The sequence below is a fragment of the Mobula birostris genome, chromosome 16 (assembly GCF_030028105.1).
Source record: "Mobula birostris isolate sMobBir1 chromosome 16, sMobBir1.hap1, whole genome shotgun sequence".
NCBI lineage: Eukaryota > Metazoa > Chordata > Chondrichthyes > Myliobatiformes > Myliobatidae > Mobula > Mobula birostris.
Genome location: NC_092385.1, coordinates 41,259,198 through 41,282,306, shown reverse-complemented (window position 1 = coordinate 41,282,306; position 23,109 = coordinate 41,259,198). Strand labels below are relative to the sequence as shown.

The following is a 23,109-nucleotide window of genomic DNA, read 5'->3' as shown; positions in this document are numbered from 1 at the left end:
TGCAGGTTACTTACAATTATACACTGCAAGAAAAGGCAGTACAGCCATTATCTGTGTAACTGGATAAGGGGCCTTACAGTGAATTTTCATGAGCAGGTATATGTTACCTTTTACTATTAGTCGAAGATACTATCATTTTGTTGAAAATAGTTTGTTCAAATAAGGAAAATTGGAATGGTGTTTAAATTTGACCGTGGTTCATGATTTGCAATTATTGACTCAGTACAGGCAGTGTACCAAGTTTTTGCAGCTTGATAATTATTATGTTTTCAATGTTCAGCAAAATATTAATGGTATCATTAGTTTCTTAGTACACCTCTATAGGGTCCAACTTTCTGAACAGTCAGCATCCCATCTTCAGCGGGAGATTCATTGCAGCTGGAGTAGGCAGTGAAAATTATTTGCAGGTGAATTCAACTTGATAAAAGACTAAGCACAGCAATATTGGTTACTGTGCTGGAGGCTACAGCAAAGGAGGAAGAAAGGCAAAATGGCGTGATCCATTTGCAATGGACAAGGTGGTATTCAGAAACACATTAAAAGAGCAGTGAGAAGGAACAGCTGCAGACGTGAATGCCAAGTGCCAAGGGCCAAGGATCCAGGACAGTAGAATGCACTTTTCAGTTCTGTGTCCCACCATCTTCCCCAACAAACTCTCACTGAGTGCAGTTCAGCATATATTCATCACTCACCCATCATCAACAGCACTCACACCTCATAGTCATAAACTATATCATAGCCTTGCATAGTTAACTGTACTCCTATCCTCTCTGCTTTTCCACAGCTATTCAACCACCTTCGGCACATCAGACAAACACATTTTACTTATCATGATGAAGAGTCTCGGCTCAATAATTTGACTGTTTGTTCCTCTCCATAGACGCTGCCTGACCTGCTGAGTTCCTTCAGCATTTTGTGTTTGTTGCTCATGATTTCCAGCATCTGCAGATTCTCTTGTGTTTATGAAACACTGTTTTGTTGACAATGTCAATCAATGTGCATCACCATTGTGGGGGAGGGGGGCTACTGGACGGGATTAAAAGAAGCTACAGAGAGCTGTAAAATTACTCAGCTCCATCATGGGTAAAAGCCTCCACAGTATCGAAGACATCTTCAAGAAGCGGTGCCTCGGAAAGGCGGCATCCATTATTAAGGGCCCCCATCACTCAGGACATAATCTCTTCTCACTGTTACTGTCAGGAAGGAGGTACAGAAGCCTGAAGGCACACACTCAGCGATTCAGGAACAGTTTCTTCCCCTCTGCCATCCGATTTCTAAATGGACATTGAACCCATGAACTCTACCTCACATTTTTTTAAAAATTATTTCTGTTTTTGCACTACTATCTTTAGTTTAACTATTTAATATACATACATATACTTACTGTAATTTATTTCTATATTTATCATGTATTACATTGTACTGCTGTCGGTAAGTAAACAAATTTCTCAACGTATGCTGATGATATTAAATCTGATTCTATTTCCGGTAGTCAATGCTAATGGCAGCAAGCTATCATGGGAGAGGCTTCGTCGGAACCCCATTAGAAAATGTGTGCTAATCCTAAAATACTGGCCATGATGGGATCCACTGCAAACACCTTCAGCTTTATCCTATAATGAGCTGGGTGAATACAAAATGATGGGGAGCACAATTTCTCATAGCCATGGCAAAGTTGTTCCTCCATGCATGCTTACCGTATTGCAGTACCTACAATACTGAGATTCAGTTTGACCGCACTGGCATTGAATCACCTTTGCACACAAATAAGCATTGTGATTTGCCCACTCTGCACATATTTGACAGGAGCTGTATGCCCTTGTGCCATTCACAATATATCACCAACCATGATTACAGTGCCAAATTATAAGGAAACCAATGCTCATTGCACTCAAGCAATAAATTAAGCACACTCAATTTTGCACCTATTATGCTGGTTTGGCATTTCATCGAAAACCTTGACAAACTTCTACAGATGCGTGCTGGGAAACGCATTGCCTGGCTGCATTACAACCTGGTACGGGAACACCAATGTCTTGAGCGGGAAGCCCTACAAAAGGCTGTCGATTTGGCCCAGTGCATCATGGGTAAAACCCTCCCGACCATTGAACACATCTACATGAAATGTCACCATAGAAAAGCAGCATCCTTCATCAAAGATCCTTTCTACCCAGTCCATGCTCTTTTCTCTCTGCTGCCATCAGGTAGAAGGTACAAGTGCTCAGGCCTCACACCACCAGGTTCAAGAGCAGTTACTACCCCTCAACCATAAGAGGATAGCTACACTCATTTAAGGACTCTGTTATATTGTTATTTCATGCTCGTTATTTATTGTTATTTGTTTATATCTGCATTTGGACAGTTTGTTTACATTTTACAGCTATTATAGATTTGCTAAGTTTGTCCACAGAAAAAGAATCTCGGGGTTGTATGTGATGTCATGTATGCACTCTGTTAATAAATTTTACTTTGAACTTTGAACTTTCAACTGTATGAAAGAGGTTCATCTGAAAAAAAATAAGGGTAAAGAACCTCCCCGAATATTGGTCTGCATTCAAAATGTTTTTATGTTTTAATATGATATTTTGCCAGACTGTTCAAGCATCTGCATTATTATTTTGGTTTTCAAGATGTAAAGCCCCTTTTCTGAGCAGGATCTATAAATTACCTGTTTTTGGATTTACAACTTTGGTTATGATATAAGATCATTTCACGGGTAGTGATTTTAGCTAAGTAGTAAATTGCACATGCTATAGCTAATTTTCTGAATGTTTTCACAAACTGTGAACTTGGTATAGTTCACTAACCAAAGCAATCACGAACAGATGGATTATTTTAGTTTAGCTGACTTTCATTATTCAAGAACTGTGGAATATTGCTGTGTAGTCAACTGGTGATATTGTAGGAACCCACTTGCTTCAAACTGGCATTTATCGAAAAAGTTTGTGTTGCTATCACTTTAGGCTTTTATTCAGTTATTAATATCAGCTGATGCATTAAACTGGGTTTGACTTCAAAAACATTGCATACAAATAGACTGAAACTGGTTTGGGAGGTGAGCTATATCTTTTAATAAAAAGATCCACTTACCTTAATGTTAAGGTTACTTCACTTTATAAATAGAAGATCAGGAAAACAATTTCTTATAATTTTCCCTTCAGATAAATAATTTTGAGAGATTTGCTAGTGATACTGGCAGTAGAAATTTCACACATCCTAAGGTTTAAATTTACAGAAAACCACAGTGTAGTAAGGGAACATACAGTATTTTACACTGTGGCAGTGATCTTTTTTGAAAGGGCATTATTTTTGAGTTATTGAAATAACTTAACTGGAAAATGCAATCTGGAGCAGCTGTTAACACATTAGATTGCATTAGTCACACAAAATGCTGGAGGAAATCAGCAGGCCAGGCAGCATTATGGAAAAGATTACAGTCGACATTTCGAGCTGAGACCCTTGGGCAGGACTGGAGAAAAAATTACTGAGGAGTAGATTTAGGACACTTGGCATTTATCCTTGTCCATTCATCCCTCACTACTGATCTCCCTCCTGGCACTTATCCTTGCCAGTAGAACAAGTGCTACACCTGCCCCTACACTTCTTCCCTCACTACCATTCAGGGCCCCAAACAGTCCTTCCAGATAAGGCAACACTTCACCTGTGAGTTTGTTAGCATCATGTACTAAGTCCAGTGCTCCCGGTGTGGCCTCCAGTATATTAGTGAGACCTACTGTAGATTGGGAGACCGCTTCACTGAGCACTTACGCTCAGAAAAAGTGGGAAAAAGCGGAATCTCCCAGTGGCCACCCAATTCAATTCTACCTCCCATTCCCATTCTGATATGTCTATCCATGGCCTCCTCCACTTCGTGATGAGGCCACACTTGGGTTGGAGGGATAACACCTTATATTCCATTTGGGCAGCCTCCAACCTGGTGGCATGAACATCAATGTCTTGAGCTTCCGGTAATGCATGCCCCCCTCCCCTTCCCCTTCACCATTCCCCATCCCCTTTTCCCTCTCTCACCTTATCTCCTTGCCCGTGCATCACCTCTCTCTTGCTCTCCCCACCTTTGCTTTCTTCCATGGCCTTTTGTCCTCTCCTGTCAGACTTCCCCTTCTCCAGCCCTGTATCTCTTTCACCAATCAACTTCCCAACTCTTTACTTCATCCCTCCCCCTTCAAGTTTCACCTATCACCTTGTGTTTCTCTCTCCCCTTCCCCTCTTAAATCTACTCCTCAGGTTTTATTTATCCAGTTCTGCCGAAGGGTCTCAGCCCAAAATGGTGACTGTACTCTTTTCCATAGATGCTGCCTGGCCTGCTGAGTTCCTCCAGCATTATGTGTGCGTTGCTTGGATTTCCAGCGTCTGCAGGTTTTCTTTTGTTTGAGATTACATTAGTCTCCATGGCAGTTAACCAAATGGGCAAATGGGCACTCACTACCATAGTCTACCACTCAAGACCTCCTCAAAGACCTTACTGAAATCCATGTAAACCATGTCTGCTACCCTGCCCCTGTCAATCCTTTTGGTCATCATTTCAAAAGTCTCATAAAATTCATGAGATGCAATTTCAAACACACTAAATCATACAAACTATCACATGTCAATCCTTTCCAAATGAAGGTGGGTCCTGTCCCTCAGCATTCCCTCCAGTAACTTTCCCACCACTGATGTTAAGCTTACCAGTGTGTTGTTTCCTTGCTTGTCCTTCCACTCTTTCTTAAATAAAGGCACACTAGCCACTTGCTCAGGAAGATACAAATATCTTTGTCAGGACCTTTGCAATTCCTTGCTAAGCTTCCCACGTTTCCCTAGGGTACATTAGGCCTCAGTGATTTAACTACCTTTTTGTACTTTAAGAACCCTTACAGGTCTCTGAGCTTCTTGTCAAGCCTGGAGGGAATTATGGTGTTGCATGCTGAACTGTAGTCCAAGAACAGCATTCTCACATAAGCATCCCTCTTCTCTAAGTGTGTGACGGTGGGCAAAGCTGTGGCTATTGCGTTATCTGTCGATCAGTTGTGTCGGTAGGTGAATTGTAGGGGGTCCAGTGTGGGTGGTAGCATGCTGCAGATGTAGTCCTGACCAGCCACTCAAAGCATTTGCTTATGATTGAGATGAGTGTGACAGGATGCCAGTCATTCAGACATGTTACCTTGGTCTTTTTAGGTACAGGGACAATGGTGGATGTTTAGAAGTGGGAGGGCACTCTACACTGGGAAGGGGAGAGATTAAAAATGTCTGCAAACACACCTGTGAGTTGTGCTGTGCACACTCTGAGTACCCACACTGGGATGCCGTCTGGTCCCTCAGCCTCGCGGCTGTCCACTCGTTGGAAACACCTGCATACTTCAGCCTCAGAGATGACCAAGGTGCCGGTCACAACGGGCTCAGTGTTGGCAACATTGAACCGAGCATAATAAAGACAAAATTCTTCTGGGAGAGAGGCAGCAATGTTGTCAATACCACTGCATTTAGCTTTGAATTCTGTGATGGTGTGCAGAGCTTTCCATAAGCTACATGTGTTATTGGTGGAGAGCTGTGTCTGGACCCTGTCCCTGTATTGTCATTTTGCTGCCTTGATATCTTTGCGTAGATCATAGTGTGTTTCTTGAGTGCCTCATTGTTATCGGTGACAGAAGCTCTGTCTCGTGCGGTGAGTGCAGAGCGCACGGAACTGTTGATCCAGGGTTTCTGGTTTCGGTAGATCCTGACCAATTTTGGGAGGACAACATCCTCGATGCACTTCTGGATGAAGCTTGTGACCCCTTCCGTAAACTTGGAAACATCCTCATCATGAAAGACATTCCAGTTGACGTCCTCAAAGCAGTTCTGTAGCATGGAGACTGACTGGTCAGACCAACAGTGGACAGTTTTAACTATGGCCACCTCCTGTTTCAGCTACTGCCTGTACATGGTCAGAAGCAAGATGGAGGAGTGATCGGACTTCCCAAGTGGTGGACGGAGGAGTGCTTTGCATGTGTTGCAGAAGGGAGAGTCACAGGGATTGAGTATGCTCTCTCATCGTGTGCTTACCTAAATGTGTTGACAAAACTTCGTAGAGACTTTAGTCAGCGACGCTCAATTAAAGTCTCAGGCAATGATGAAACAGCCTCTGGGTGTACAGTCTCCATGGTGCTAATGGTCTCGTATAGTTCCCTGAGAGCCTGGTCAGTCTCAGCCTGCGGTGGAATATACAGAACTGTGGTAATAACAGCTGTGAACTCTCAGGCAGCTAGAAAGGTCTACACAGCAGCACAAGGTACTCCAGATCCGGGGAAGAAAAGGATTTGAGGGCATGCACATTCTGGGGGTCTGAGTATTCTTGACCATGAAGCATACCCCACCTCCTTTACTCTTCCCAGAGAGGTTTTTAGACCTGTCCGCCTGCCTGAAACAGGTAGAACCCAGAGGGCTTGAAGGCGTAATCCGGTAGCTTCTCCATCAGCTAGGTCTCCACGAAGCACAAAACATTACATTCTTTTGTTTCCTGCAGATAGGAGATTCGGGCTCTCAGTTCGCACGGCTTGTTGTCCAGGGACTGAACGCTAGCCAGGTGTATGCTAGGGAGTGACAGCCAATTAGCACGCTGTCTCAACCTCACCGGGACACCAGCCCTTCTCCCTCGCCTCCAGCACTGCTTCCAAGGTAGCGGAGTGTAATAAGTGAGCCTCCCATGGATCGTGTAAGCAGGGGTTCCCAGTATAGAAAATGTACTACATTTTGGGTAAATGCCATCTTCCCGATGTTCAGAAGAGTCAGTCGATCATATCTGATGTGACTATCTGCTTCTTGAACAAGGAATGCAAAGGAAACTGCAGAAATTAACAGTACAGTGTAAAGTTGGTACAGAGCTCGTAACATGGCTGTCGTACCTGATACCATGTTCGCAAAGAGTGGAAAAACAACAGTGGATGGGCAAAAAGTGGATCGACAACAGTGGACAAATATTTAATAAGCAGAGTGAATCCTGTGGTGCTGAAGACTTGTAATAAGTTGACTAGAAAAGAGAGAGATTTCTCCTCTATCATCAATACATCTATAATTTTTAGGTCTATTTGGAAACATACTTCACTTGCATGAGTGAGCGGAATGAAATATAAATTAAAAAGCTGCTAAGAAATGTCTCCAAATGAAATTCATTTAAAATTAGCAATTTGCTTACCAATCAGTAAAGTAGAATGCTCTAGTATACTATTGACAAAAGCCAACTTGGGTGTTCCTTGTGCCAAACAAATGGTTTTCCAAATTAAAGAATCAAGATTATTTACTGTCATTCATCAGCATATAAACGTTAAGAAAATTGAAATGATTGTTACTCTGGGTCCAATGCAATGCAAAAAAAAACACATCAAGTAAAAAATCACAATAAATATAAATATATTAGTTTATGTGCATGGACTGATTGTGTACATTAAGTGACGCAAGGTACAGGAGTATCTGTAGATGAGGTGACTGGCAGGAAATCATAAAGTAGTGGTGGTGGGGTGGGTCAGTGGATGGAGATGTTGTTCAGCCTGATGACTTGGTGGAAATCATTGTTTTTGAAATTATTCCTTTGTCCAACAATGATGAGAATTTTACATTCGCTCATATAATTTAAATATTTTGTGTAATATCCAAATCTACATGTGTCAGAGTCATTTTCAGTAAATCCACTACTGTTATCAGTGCAAATAGAACTAGCAATATTTTACATTATTTTGGCCATTCTGGCATATGTCCATGAGTGGAATTCTTTAATAGATGATCTACTAAATGTCAAATGAAACAATGTTCATTTAGAATATTAATTGACAAAAGATAAAAGCACACATCTGAATTGAAGGTTTAAATGGACCCAATTTAAATATTTAGCACAGGCTCTCAAACTGTGTAGAAAGTAAAAAACATGATGGCTTCAAGTCACAATTTCTGAATAATTAAATCATTTCCTATTTCAACCTGTGCAAAGACTGCAAATCATTCTACTATGGGTGACTCTGCTTCATTTTTTAATCTTATGATTACTGTTATGACTTGCTGCGCAGTACAGGACATTACAAATTTAATAATATTTGATTACTAAGGTTGATTTCTTCTGGAAATCCTACACTCCACTGCCCTCAATTGCTTTTGGCACTGAGCACTTTTTTTATTTTGTTAAACCCAGATTATTGGATTGCTCTCCTTCGTTTTTCACTCACTATTGAAAAACTACTTAATGGCACCCTCTGGGAGAATGCAAATTAGTTTAGGGAAGATGTGCATTAATAGCTGTATCAGGGTCAAAATAATCATCCCTGTACCTGATAAGTACTAAAGTTAAATCATTTAATGATATTTATGGTCAAGTCTCCCAATCGTTTTCTGTTTAATTGCATCAGATTGCACAATGCTGATTAAGATTCAATTATTCCACTGAGATAAATTAACTGATCTTAATTGCAACAACAACAGATCCAACAGTAATGTTTACAATATTCCAAGACCAAACAGGAGAAATATTTACTGATTCTTCCTCCTAACCACAGCATGATGGTCTCTGTCAGAAAGTACCTGCATATAAATGGCATGCAGAATAAAAATAGGTTCTTCCATGATGTTTCTCTTTATTGTTCGTAACTAATATCTAGGCTTACACAAGAAAGTAGTGTAATATTTGGTTCCTTATAAACAGAAGCCCAAACGTTATTAATCTAGATACCTCTCCAGGTTAAAGTGATACAATGAGATTTAGTGAATCAAAGTGTCACCATAGTTTAGAATATAAATGTAATGCTCTGGTTAAGATTTTTACCGCTATGCTGTAGGTATTTCATTTTAGCAGTTCTGTAAGAGCAGCGTGTTTTGGTTTGAGCTAAAGATAATGGACTGTGATGTTCATGCTTAGGAATGTAGTGTCATCCAATCAAGATAGTGGAATTGGGAGAAGGTTCTAGAGAACGCTGGGCGGAGAAGTTTTTGTGACGGACGCTGTTGTGGAGTGAGGTCTTTTTGGTGGGAGCTGGGCGAAGAATGGCTGAGAATGCCATTCCTGTTGCCCAAGCTGCTTTGTACAGGTGAATGGTTCAAGGAGAAGGGACCAATACTCCCGTGGGGGAGCCAATTTGCTCAAGACGGATTTTGAGTGACATTCTGAAGGTGGTGTGTGCTTTCATGCAGACCATGGGTCCAGTGCGTGGGTTAGAGACAAGTTCGAGATGAGCTCCAACTTATCTGCACATTTGGACTGGGATCTTTCGATTTTTTTTCCTTTTCTTTTTCCTATTACCTGTTCGAAAAAGCTGAAATTTGTAAATAAACTTTCTTTATAAATGTTTGCCATATGCAATCTTTTTTCAACGCCGACGGCTGATTGTATGTGGGCGGTAATTACATAGTATCCACACAGATCAGGGTTTAGGTGGGCAAGACATCTCCAGTTCCTGATTTGACAGAGTCTGAGAAAGCTGGTTTTCTCACCACTGAGTCCGGTAGCTGTTAGTGAGTGCTAACGAACTGCATCTCTAGAGACACCCGGTAAAAAGGGATTTCATAAAATAAAATTGTTGGATCGTAAAGACAAAAGGGGAAAATAGGTGATTAAAAACAAGTAATGAGGAGGAGTGAATAACCTGCAGATCTTTGAATGAAATTTAATACCAGCTCAGTTGTTGGTAAGAAAGTCTTGAGAAAAAGTTTGATATTTGAAAGTTGTACTTCAAAAAACTGTGAGAATTTTTTTGATCTATATTTATCTACATATGATTAAAGCCTAAAATGTTTTAACTTTGAGGTTATTTTATAGTGATATAAAAAAACAAACATGTCTGAGGTCTGTCTGAGTGACCACTGCAGTCACTCTTCTGTCTCTGAACACAGTGAATCAAAAATGTTTACAAACAGTCATTTAAGAAGGATTAATTGTGGACTCAAAATCAAGAAGCTTGGGAAGAAGTTGAGAATATGACGTTGAGAAAGACGATCAGCTATGGTAGTTCTGAATGAGAGAACACACTCTAAGGACCAGTTGGATGAAGGAAGAGGAGCTCAGCAAGTCAGGCTGCATCGATGGAGAGGAATAAACAGTCAATGTTTCAGAGTGAGTCCCTTCATCAGGATTTGCCGAATTCCAGTAGCATTTCTCCAGATGTTGAAAAGCCTAGATGAGGTGGATGTGCAGAGGTTGTTTCCATCAGAAGTCCAAGGCAACAACTTCAGAATAATGGGACTTCTTTAAGGCACTTCAGAATGGCTGGGAAAGACTTCATGGGCTGAATAACCTAATTCTGCTGCTATGTCTCATGGTCTTATCTATTCAGGCTCTCCCAAGGAACAAGCAAGTTCCATATTTAAGGACCATAGGTAAACGTTGATCATAAGTTGGACAATACACAAAAAACACAATATTCACTGTATACCTTCACAGTATTGCATTGAATGACGTTAGAAATATATAAAACAATAAGAAAGAACTATTACTGAAAATGGAAAGAATAAGAAGAACCTAATTTTGCCATTTGTAGGAATGAATTCATGTATGCACTTCAGATTTTTGAATTTAGTAATATTGGAGCTCTTTTGTATGTAGGAGTGCCTATAAATCATCTATTCATAAAATGGATAGCCATATACATGATTTTTAGATGAAAAATCTATGAAAGTATTGATAGCTGAAAAATCTTTACATTCTGGACAATGGTCCTCAGACATTCAGATGATCCATTGATGTTTTCATTGCTATGTGTTATTTTATGAAAAGAAGTGGCATTGATTCAGTTGTTAAAGATTAGCCTTATTTGTCCCATGGACATCAAAACATCAAAACATACAGTGAAATACTTTTTTTGCATCAACAACCAAAACAGTCCAAGGATGTGCTGGATGCAGCCCATAAGTGTCACCATGGTTTCGGCGCCAACATATTATGCACAGAACTTATGATCTAACTAACCGGAGCATCTAGAAGAAACTTACACTGTCACAAGGAGAATGTACAAACTTTTTACACACAGTGGCAGAAAAGAACCTCGATTGCTGGTGCTGTAAAGTGTTACACTAGCCACTATACTAACATACCGCCCATTGTGTAAATATGATTATAGCCAATATTCTGTATGATTGCTCCCCGTAAAAAAGGCAGTTTAATGCTTTGTACCTTGTCTTGCATTCTCCGGTCTCTTCTTTGTTCATATGCAGACACTCGCAAAAATGTGAATGTACTGTTTCGAGCATGGGAGAGTTATAGTATCACTACTGCTGAGGGCAAGAAGTATTATTATTGCTGAAGGAATTATGAAAAGCGAGTTGAAAATAGGAAGGTCATGTTCATTTGAAGGCAAAATGAGGCTTAGGTAATTTTCACTAAGACACCTGGAAAAAATTGTCTAGTTAAGAGAAACATTCAATTTTACTATTTCTGTAAGAGAAAGATGCTAGTCAAAAGGGACTGGTAAATGTCAGAGACTTTTGAGTGAATGTTCTGAAGTATTGTTTGTGTCAGGAAGATAAGAGATAATAAATATGCAAAGATAACATTGTAAAACCTGATCAAGTAATGAAAGGCAACAATTAAGAAAATAGACTTAACAAGAATCATTGTTCAAACCACAGGTTAAGGACTGCAGAAAACAAATCTGTCCATGTATCATAGATAGAACAGAGAATATCAGAAAATTGGCTATAAGGGAACATTGAGGTTGGGTGTATGAGAAAGTGAAAGTACTTAAAACAGGAGAATCCATAATTGTCAGCAGAATAATTTGCCATTATTAGTCTAATCTCTAAGGCCTGCCAAAACTCCAATCATACAGGAACTGCAGATCTTACAATGTCAGAACTCTTTTCTAAATGGACAGAATTGATTAACCCACTTCTGTTCGGGTTGGGGGGTGTATGTGTGGTTTCTTTTGTTCTCGCTCTTGCAACTCTCACTCTCTTTCATTATCTCTCTTGCTGTTTCTTTTTATCTATTTTTCTCTCTTACAAATTGTCCCTCTCTTTCACCATCTTCTTGCCTTCAATATCTCTTTTTGCCTTTGCCTATTGCCCACTCTTACTATTGATTACCTTCCTCTCCCTCTGCCCCACTCCATCCTCCACCTCTTGCACTCACCCCCTCCCTCTCCCTCTCTCCCCCTCCCTCTCCCACTCTCCTTCTCCCCATCTCCCACTCCCCCATTTCTCTCCGTCTCCCTCTCCCCCTCTCCCTCACCCAACTCCCCCCTGCTCCCTCCACTGCTCTCTCTCCCTCACCCTCACCTACTCCCACTCCCTCTCCCTTCTCCCATCTCCCTCTCCCTCTCCCTCTCCCACTCCCTCTCTCCCTCCCTCTCTCCCTCCCCTTCCCTCTCTCCCTCTCCTTCCCTCTCCCTCTCCTTCCCTCTCCCTCTCTCCCTCCCCTTCCCTCTCCCTCCCTCCCTCTCTCCCTCTCTCCCTCTCCCTCTCCCTCTCTCCCTCTCTCCCTCCCCTTCCCTCTCCCTCTCCCCTCCCTCTCCCTCTCCCCCTCCCTCTCCCACTCCCTCTCTCCCTCCCCTTCCCTCTCCCTCTCTCCCTCCCTCTCCCTCTCTCCATCCCCTTCCCTCTCTCCCTCCCTCTCCCTCTCCCACTCCCTCTCCCTCTCCCACTCCCTCTCCCCCTCCCCTTTGTTGGTAATTTATTTTCAGCTATGCCAAAAGCCTTCATGTTTTGCTTAACCATTGCACTATTGTAAGCAGTTTATTCAAGACTGTCATTTTTGTCTGGAAAAAAATAATCTTTTACTTTGCTTTCTCACAAAAGTTGATAAGTTCTGGGTTGAGTTTTTCAAAATGACTTTCTTTTTGTAAATAACAGATCCAACAAGAATTACTATTCCGCCTTTGGACATGGATGTCACAGTGGGTGAAAGTACAATCTTACCGTGCCAAGTCTCCCATGATCCTTCATTGAACGTTGAATTCTCGTGGTCTTTTAATGGACAACTTATAGACTTCAGAAGAGACAGAGACCATTTTGAAAAGGTCGGAGGGGTAAGTGGTACACACAGTTTCATAACCAATGTGTTTGTCACTTGTATAACTAAGTTCTCAGTGTGAGCTATGTTCAAATTGCTGACTCATACAGTATTGAATGATCACAGATGTGTGTCTGTAACAGTACCAGAAAATTGTAATGATGGCAAGTCAAAAACTTAGCAATTATAATCGAGCTTTGTACCGTTTGGATTGAAAGTGTGTGTTATGCTCTCCCACAGAGTCTGCAAACCTTCATTTGCCAGAAACAACAATTGTTGAGTGTTATGGACTGTTCAGTGCCTAAAGAATTACAGAAAAAAGGCATTCAGGAAAGAGGAATAAAAAGTGGAATTTGTAAACAAATATTATGTTTTCCTCTTGCTTTTATAAAGTAAGATTTTTTTGTTGAAAGATCAACATTTCCTTGCACTTTCCTTCCTCCATACTTTTAAACATTTGTGCAGACATCCGTTGCAAGGTAAAAACACAGCGGAAGAATGTTCATTTATAGAAATGTTTACCATACGGTTCTGTTGTAGTTGCTATGGTGGCAGGAGTTGTAGAATTCATTCCTCATAGAATTCTTGTTACTAAATGAAGTGTCATTTTATTCTATTTGAATACTATGCAATTTGTCAGATTGGTCCTTCTCCATGTTCAACATTGATAAGTTGCAAAATTACAATAACTTGAGCAAAAGAGATGAATATTTATTCAGTATTTAACTTCATAATGAAATTAAGCGTTGACTACGATTTTATGACTTAGCAACACAACAAGCAGGGGGACAGGTGTTTCATTAATTAAATTTCTGCATTTGCTGAATTGTGGAAGTCTACCAGGTTAATAGTTATCTGTTTCTATTAAAGGGAAAAATCTAATGAATTATATTTTCTAATAATTATTGAATGGTAACCTCATTACAGTTATTAGCATTACAAGGTAAATGATAGTAGAACTCTAATATCATCAATTATCTGTATAGTGCATCTCTATAGATCTATTACTGATAAAGCCCAAAGATCTGAAGGTAGTTTTCAAATGACTTTTACCCATTTTCTAGTTTTTTAACTGTGCATTCTTCAGTGAATACACTGATGCATCTGGTAAAATGGGGTCATGGTCGGATGCAGCAGTCTCTGAGGCCCAACCAAAGATGCTTTTGTCCTTTGAAATGTCTTTTGTTATGATTGTAAGACGATACTGGATTTTAAGAACTTTAGGTCCTGCAGATCTAGCCCATCAGCAAGCTACTCATTGGTTGAGAAGCTGGACTTAGTGCGAACCATGTTGTTGCTTGCTACAAAAAGGCATTGAAGGCATTAGAGCTGTTGTGTGAAAGCAGTGTGCAATGTAATGGCATGTGATTGTCTTGAACGTTTTTGTTGTGATTGCAACACCCTGTGAGATATTGATAGTATAAAATGCCACAGGCCTGATTCCCTTGTTTGTTGGCACAACAGATGGCAGGGGAGCTGCATAGCCTCAGTTGTAGCGTGGGTTAAGCCTCAAACCGTGGGTTTGCCTGCTGCTGCAGTCCAAGCAAGGAGACACTGGAGGCAGCGTAGCACAATATCCATGCTCAGTTGGCGGTTGGCTTCTCCCGTTGACGCTGCCCTTGATTGTTCAATCGGTGGAAAGACAAGCTGGATTGCATGCCTTCATCTGTGGACTGTCAGGAACTGTGGCATCAATTTCTGGAACATGTCGTTCAGGGACCTGGGCTATATATACTTTTTTTTGCATGATTGTACATTTGCTTGCTATCTTGAAATATGCTGTGTTGTGCTGTGTATGATTTGCACCTTGGCCCTGACAGAACACTGTTTCTTCAGCTGTCTTCATGTAGGACTAAATGATAATTAAAGTTGAATTTGAATTTGAATGTGTGACTATACCTCAGGTTTTTCTCTTAGACCCCTAGAAACAAAAGTCACTTGCTTCCACTTGAGTTTTATGTATTTAGTAATGGCTGATGAGCTCAAAGTATCAACCACAGACACTTTCACAAATGCTACAGGAATTGACTGACAGAATGACGATCTGGATAGTTTGTGAGGTGGTACACTTGCTCTGTTGCATACTTCTGCAGTGCATCTATGTGCTTTTAATGTATGGCTTGAGGTTCTCAATCTATCTCAAATCACCTTCTCCACTTTTGGCAGTCAAGGATCAGAGGTTCCCAGCAGTCAGTGGAGGTATTGTATTTCTCAAAGAAAATTTAGACCATATTCTTGAATCTTTTCCTTTGTATGCCAAGTCATCTCCTCCCAGGACAGTGCAAGGAAAGGAGAGCATGTTTCAGGTGTTTGGTATTAGGCACTGAAATGATGTGCTAAAAGGTGCCTAAGAGAAGCAAGGGCTTAAATTCTTGGATATTGATTGAGGAGAGGATGCATATTGGTTTATTTATACTCGTAAAGGAATTTGAAAGATTTTTTAGAGATAATATTAATGATATTCCTACACTGCCTTGAGAAGCCTGCTGTATGTTGTTCAGAACTCAGGCACATAAGAAGATGGGAATCATTGTTGCACGGTAAACCGTGAAATTTTTTGCCATGTCTGAGGTCTCAACTTTCGCTTGTTTTTTCAATTGACAAAAGGCTGTTTTGGAGCATTGAAGGCAGGGCTGAATCTTATCATTATTGTTTGCCTTCAGTGAGAGATGCTTCCCAAGGTAATACAAAGGGAACGTTGCTTTCTGGATCTTTGACTTGACTCTTTAATGTCGATGACTGTATGGTTCAGCAGGAGCAGGTAGGATTTTTTTGGTTTAGTGTGTATAAGGGCCATCTTCTTGAATGCTTTGATGAGCAAGTCAGTGAGCCCTGGACAAATGTTGGGTGATAGGAGTGGTTTATATGATCAAAAAACTCACTTGTTCCTGCACCAATCCTCACACTTTCCTTGAAAACAGAAGAATCTACCTGTTTATGTAAAAGTTATTGTATAAAAGCAAATTTTCAGCATTTTTCTACATTATAGAATGTGTAACTCACTAAGTTTTCTTCAAAACGATCCGATTTTGCGATATTCTACTGGATATTCAGCTAATATCCCGGCATGTTTTAAGTGCTTCAGATATATGAGTACAAGTTTTGTGGAATCTATAGTTAATAAGGGGCTTGGTTGGTGAACTTGAATTTGAAGTTAGAATGATCTGCCTCATCTTGGGTATGCCCAATCTGTTTATTTGCTAAAGGTTTTTATAATTGTTGGAAAATAAGATATTATTCAAAAAAATCATCTCACACCATTACCTATCACTGCCAATAATGCTTAGCTTTGACTTATCTACAACAATCACATCTCACAAATAATCTTGATACATTTTGAGTCTTTCTGAGTACTGAAAATTGTTATTTCATTCTTCTTCTTGAAGCCTGGAAGTTTCCAGGATGTTTTCAATGAATTAATAATCAATATAAAATCAAGAGATCAAAATGGGATACACATATTCTCCTGTTTCCAAGTCGTGTTTTCCCAGCCCTGTACCTCATTGTATGTTTCAGTATCGCCTCTGATATTTACATTTTAGTATGGCCCAGCACGCACGGAGTCTCTCTTGGTCTCTGCATTCGGCTGCCCTCACATAAAGGTTTTGAAAGCCAGAGAGATGATAGCTTTAAAGTGAAGTATTTAAAAGCTATTTGGATAGGAAAAGAGGAGTGGGATGCAGGGAAATGTGATTAATATATGCAGGAATCACAGTTGACATGGATGATTTGGGCCGATGGGCCCATTTCTGTACTTTACAACTATGGGACTCAGTGAGGCCCCAACCATCTCATTTGAAAGGCTGTCAAAGCTATCAGCATGATCAGGCCATCAGATATATGTGGATATTTCTGACATGCAGTAATACATATGAGAAATTAAAGGAAAATATTATTTACATTTAAAACTTAAAAGAAAGATTCACACATTAAAAGGAAGAGGGTGCGAAGTGGTGAAGAAATGACAGGTAAGCTGATTCAGTGTGATGCTTGCATGATGTGGGAGGTCAGGGACACTGATGGTGCCTCTGGCTGCTACAGCTGTGAAAGTGTGTCCAGGTTCAGCTCCTGAAGGACCGTGTTGGGGCACTGGAGAAGCAACTGGATGACCCCAGGTTCATCTGGGAAAACGAGAGTTTTCTGGACAGGACCTACAGCGAGATCATTACACCAAAGATACCGGAAGAGAGAAGGGGGGGGCAATAATGAGGAAGGGATGGATGCTTGGAGTACAGGACACCCCAGGGGATGTACCTCTTGAAAACAGGTTCACCCTCTTGGAAGCTGTCGGAACAGAAAACACTGCCAGTCTAAGAGGCAGACAGGTCTGCGAGTCAAAAACTGGCGCTAAAGCAAAGCCATGGAGACATATGTCAGGCAGAGCCGTGGTAGTAGGGGACTCCATAGTGGGAGGTACAGTTAGGGGTTCTGCGACAACAGGCGGGATTTAGGGATGGTGTGTTGCTTCTCTGGTGCTAGGATCCAGGACGTCACTGACGAATTGCAGGGCATCCTCAAGGGTGAAGGTGAACAGCCGGAAGTGGTATTGCATGTTGGCAAAAATGACGTCAGGAAGAAGAGGGAAGAAATTCTGCAGCGTGACTTCAGAGAACTCGGAAGAAGGCTGAAAAGCAGGACCTCCAGGGTGGTTACCTCTGGTTTGCTTACAGTTCCTCGTGCTGGTGAGGGCAGGAACAAGGAGATAGGGGATCTGAATGTGTGGCTGAGGAGCTGGTGTGGGGAGCAGAGATTCAGATTCTTAGACCACTGGGATCTGTTTTGGGGTAAGAATGAATTGTACAAAAGGGACAGGTTGCACCCTAACAGGCGGGGGAAGGGCATTCTGGCAGGCAGGTTTGCCACTTCCGCACGGGTGTGTTTAAACTAAGTAGTGGGGAGGAGGAGACGAACTGAAAATATAAAGATGGAGTTAAAGGGAAAGAGAGAATAAGAAAAGTTAAGAAAGACAATGGAGTTAATGGGACAGAAAGCTCAGGAACGGATCGGAAAGTATGGCGAAGTGCAATAGGAATCGATGTGAAAGGTGAGGGGAGCAATGGATTAAAAGTATTGTATATTAATGCACGAAGTATAAGAAATAAAGTGGATGAGCTTGAGGCTCTGTTGGAAATTGGCGAGTATGATGTTGTAGGAATAACAGAAACATGGCTGCAAGAGGACCAGGGCTGGGAAATGAATATTCAAGGGTATACGTCCTATCGAAGGACAGACAGGTGAGCAGAGGGGGTGGGGTGGCTCTGTTGGTGAGGAAAGAAATTCAGTCCCTTGTGAGGAGCAACATAGAATCAGGAGATGTACAGTCAGTATAGGTAGAACTGAGAAATTGTAAGGGCAAAAAGACCCTAATGGGAGTTATCTACAGGGCACCAAACAGTAGCCTGGATATAGGGTGCAAGTTGAATCAAGAGTTAAAATTGGCATGTCACAAAGGTAATGCTACAGTTGTTATGGGGGATTTCAACATGTAGGTAGACTGGGAAAATCAGGTTGGTACTGGACCGTAAGAAAGGGAGCTTGTGGAATGCCTCTGAGGTGGATTCTTAGAGCAGCTTGTATTAGAGCCTACCAGAGAGAAAGCAATTCTGGATCCAGTGTTGTGTAATGAACTGGATTTGATAAGGGAACTCGAGGTAAAAGAGACATTAGGAGGTAGTGACCATAATATGATAAGTTTTAATCTACAATTTGAGAGGGAGAAGGGAAAATTGGAAGTGTCAGTATTACAGTTGAACAAAGGGGACTATGGAGCCATGAGGGAGGAGCTGGCCAAAGTTGACTGGAAAGATACCCCAGCAGGGATGACAGTGGAATAACAATGGCAGGTATTTCTGGGAATAATACAGAAGGTGCAGGATCAGTTCATTCCAAAGAGGAAGAAAGATTCAAAGGGGAGTAGGGGGTGACCATGGCTGACAATGGAAGTCAAGGACAGTAGAAAAATAAAAGAGAAAAAGTATAACAAAGCAAAGATGAGCGGGAAGCCAGAGGATTGAGAATTTTTTAAAGAGCAACAGAAGATAACCAAAAAGGCAATACGGGGAAAAAAGATGAGGTACGAAGGTAAGCTAGCCAAGAAATAAAGGAGGATAGTAAAAGCTTCCTTAGGAATGTGAAGAGGAAAAAACTAGTTATGACAAAAGTTGGGCCCTTGAAGACAGAAACGGGTGTATTTATTATGGGGAACAAGGAAATGGCAAACGAGTTGAACAGGTACTTTGGATTTGTCTTCACTAGGGAAGACACAAACAATCTCCCAGATGTAATAGTGGACAAAGGACCTAGGGTAACTGGGGAACTGAAGGAAATTCACATTAGGCAGAAAATGGTGTTGGATAGACTGGTGGAACTGAAGGCTGATAAATCGCCAGGGCCTGATGGTCTGCATCCCAGGGTACTTAAGGAGATGGCTCTAGAAATCGTGGACGCATCGGTAATCATTTTCCAATGTTCTATAGATTCAGGATCAGTTCCTGTGGATTAAAGGGTAGCTAATGTTATCCCACTTTTTAAGAAAGGAGGGAGAGAGAAAACAGGGAATTATAGACCAGTTAGCCTGACTTCAGTGGTGGGGAAGATGCTGGAGTCAATTATAAAAGATGAAATAACGGCACATTTGGATAGCAATAACAGGATTGGTCCAAGTCACCATGGATTTACGAAGGGGAAATCATGCTTGACTAATCTTCTGGAATTTTTTGAGGATGTAACTATGAAAATGGACAAGGGAGAGCCAGTGGATGTAGTGTACCTGGACTTTCAGAAAGCATTTGATAAGGTCCCACATGGGAGATTAGTGGGCAAAATTGAAGCACATGGTATTGGGGGTAGGGTACTGACATGGATAGAAAATTGGTTGGCAGACAGGAAACAGAGAGTAGGGATTAACGGGTCCCTTTCAGAATGGCAGGCAGTGACTAGTGGGGTACTGCAAGGCTCAGAGCTGGGACCGCAGCTATTTACAATATACATTAATGATTTAGATGAAGGGATTAAAAGTAACATTAGCAAATTTGCAGATGGTACAAAGCTGGGTGGCAGTGTGAAATGTGAGGAGGATGTTATGAGAATGCAGGATGACTTGGACAGGTTGGGTGAGTGGGCAAATGCAGTTTAATGTGGATAAATGTGAGGTTATCCACTTTGGTGGCAAGAACAGGAAGGCAGATTACTATCTGAATGGTGTCAAGTTAGGAAAAGGGGAAATACAACGAGATCTGGATGTCCTTGTTCATCAGTCACTGAAAGTAAGTAACACTCACAACACGCTGGAGGAGCTCAGCAGGTCGGGCAGCATCCGTGGAAAAGATCAGTCGACGTTTCGGGCCGGAATCCTTCATCAGCACTGTAGGGGGAAGGGGCAGAGGCCCTATAAAGAAGGTGGGGGAAGGATGGGAAGGAGAAGGCTGGTAGGTTCCAGGTGAAAAACCAGTAAGAGGAAAGATAAAAGGGTGGGGGAGGGAAGCAGGGAGGTGATAGGCAGGAAAGGTGAAGAAAGAATAGGGGAAAACCCAATGGGTAGGAGAAGGAGGCGGAACCATGAGGGAGGTGTAAGGCAGCTGGGGGAGGGGGCAGAGTGACATAGGGATAGGGGAAGGGAATTACTGGAAGTTGGAGAATTCTATGTTCATACCGAGGGGCTGGAGACTGCCTAGACGGTATATGAGGTGTTGCTCTTCCAACCTGAGTTTAGCCTCATCATGGCAGTAGAGGAGACCATGTATGGACATATCTAAACGGGAGTGGGAAGCAGAGTTGAAGTGGGTGGCTACTGGGAGATCCTGTCTGTTTGTGTTTTGTGTTTGTGTTTACTGAAAGTAAGCATGCAGGTACAGCAGGCAGTGAAGAAAGCTAATGGCATGTTGGCCTCCATAACAAGGGGAGTTGAGTACAGGAGCAAAGAGATCCTTCCGCAGTTGTACAGGGCCCTGGTGAGACCACACCTGGAATATTGTGTGCAGTTTTGGTCTCCAAATTTGAGGAAGGACATTCTTGCTATTGCAGGAGTGCAGCGTAGGTTCACGAGGTTAATTCCCGGGATGGCGGGACTGTCATATGTTGAAAGATTGGAGTGACTGGGCTTGTATACACTGGAATTTAGAAGGATGAGAGGGGATCTGACTGAAACATATAAGATTATTAAGGGATTGGACATGCTAGAGGCAGGAAACATGTTCCTGATGTTGGGGGAGTCCAGAACCAGAGGCCACAGTTTAAGAATAAAGGGTAGGACATTTAGAACGGAGTTGAGGAAAAACTTTTTCACCCAGAGAGTTGTGGATTTGTGGAATGCTCTGCCTCAGAAGGCAGTGGAGGCCAATTCTCTGGATGCTTTCAAGAAAGAGTTTGATAGAGCTCTTAAAGATAGTGGAGTCAAGGGATATGGGGAGAAGGCAGGAATGGGGTACTGATTATGGATGATCAGCCATGATCACAGTGAATGGCGGTGCCGGCTCGAAGGGCTGAATGGCCTACTCCTGTACCTATTGTCTATTGGAACTAAAAGATTGGAAGGCATTAAATAAATAATAAGGTAAGCCCTTTACCTCCCCCCCCCCCCCCTCATTTGGGCCACTGAAATTGCAGCAGTCTAGTTTGGGCCAGATTCAGTAGACAGGTGTTCCTGGTTGAGATTTTATTTTATTTCAAAAATAGACTTTATTCATGGGAAGATAAATACATAAAGGAGGAAACAATGTGAAAAAAAACCTTTACATTCATGTTTGGTACATTCAGTAGTGTAAGCTTCAAAGAAGAAAAAAACAAACAGGCAAAGCATCATTTATCCTGACATGGCTCACGGGGATGATACCTCGTTCATTGTTCCAGGGGCTTCCCCGTCCAACTCTGGCTTTCACTGTGCGTAGTGGAAAGAGTCTTTACTATGGTTGTTCCCCATAGGGCTTTAGCACTGATTGTACTGAGCTTCAGTGCATCATTCTGAGGCACTCCCTTACGAATATCTCACTGTGCTGGACGATCAGCAATCTTGGAACAGACAAAAGGTCTCAGCTGATGACCTTCCAGCAGCATCCCTGGGACAGCCCATAGATCAGTAAATGCTCCGTTACACAAGGGCTGAGCATGAACCTGGACAGGAATCCTTGCATCCTTCTGCACACCCACTCAGCAAATACAGAAGATATTCTGCAAAGAGGTGGGTGAACACTTCTTCTCTTACCGCAGCCATCTCGAGGGCAGTGTATGTTGAGGATAATACTTTGTTTGTAGAGCAGAGGTCTCATTAGGAGGAAACCTCTCTCGGCCAGCCATGTGAGAGGTTGGTAATTGTTGGTCAGATCTGGCGATGAGGCATTTGCTCAGGGGACAAACTGACAGAATCCATTGTGTCCCAGTCCCACAATGTCTATAATATGTACCATGCTGACCACTGCCTGATGGACTTGTGGTCAAAGGTGTTTACTTGGAAGAACTCTTCCAAAAAGAACAAGCAGTACAGCAATATCCTTTGGACCGGAATGTGGCACAGTAGAGGGTCCAGGAAAACCTTCTGCAGCACCAGGGATGGATGGAACCTCAGCCAGCAGTGAGTTGTAATGCCACACACCAAGCAGTACAACCTCACACAAAGGTGGTGCTGAGAATGAGGGCAACCTTGCATACAATTTTGTGCCCATTCTCAGGAGACTTGTCCTACCACTCCATCTTAAAACCCCAGATTAAGTAGACGATGACTATTATGTAGATCTTGGGATGAACAGTGTCACAGACCCTCGCATCTGTCTCCACACCCCCATGGCAAAGCCACAGTTTGCAAAAAGGTGAGCAATTGTCTCTTCCCTATTGCAGACCTCTCGTGGGCAGAGCACATTGGAAGTGATGTTCCATGGATGCAGAAAAGATCTGACTGGGAAGGCTATCTCCTTACCAGCCAAATGAGAACTCAGTGCCTGTTGGTGAGATATCTGGTGATGAGGCATTCTGCCAAATGTTCTGGCCTTGTTATGCACTTTGACCCCTCCGAACCAGATCCCCAGCACCTTTAGGTAATTAGGCCTGACAGTAAAGGGTTTCGGGATTGGTCGGATCAGAAGCTAAAAAGTATAGCCTCACTCTTCACGTATTTTTTAAATCAAAATAAACCAATTATATTAAAAATATTTTCAAGA

The 23,109-nt window shown here is 41.9% G+C and overlaps 1 protein-coding gene across 3 annotated transcripts in view; it reads left to right on the top strand.

Moving 5' to 3' along the window:
• Window positions 1-23,109, top strand: part of LOC140211113 (contactin-4-like) — a 2,284,382-nt gene that overhangs the window by 1,962,195 nt on the left and 299,078 nt on the right. For all 3 annotated transcript variants that reach the window (XM_072280600.1, XM_072280598.1, XM_072280599.1), the window contains one exon: window positions 12,802-12,977. In XM_072280600.1, coding sequence (XP_072136701.1) covers window positions 12,802-12,977 — 176 coding nt within the window. The remainder of the gene's footprint in view (window positions 1-12,801; window positions 12,978-23,109) is intronic.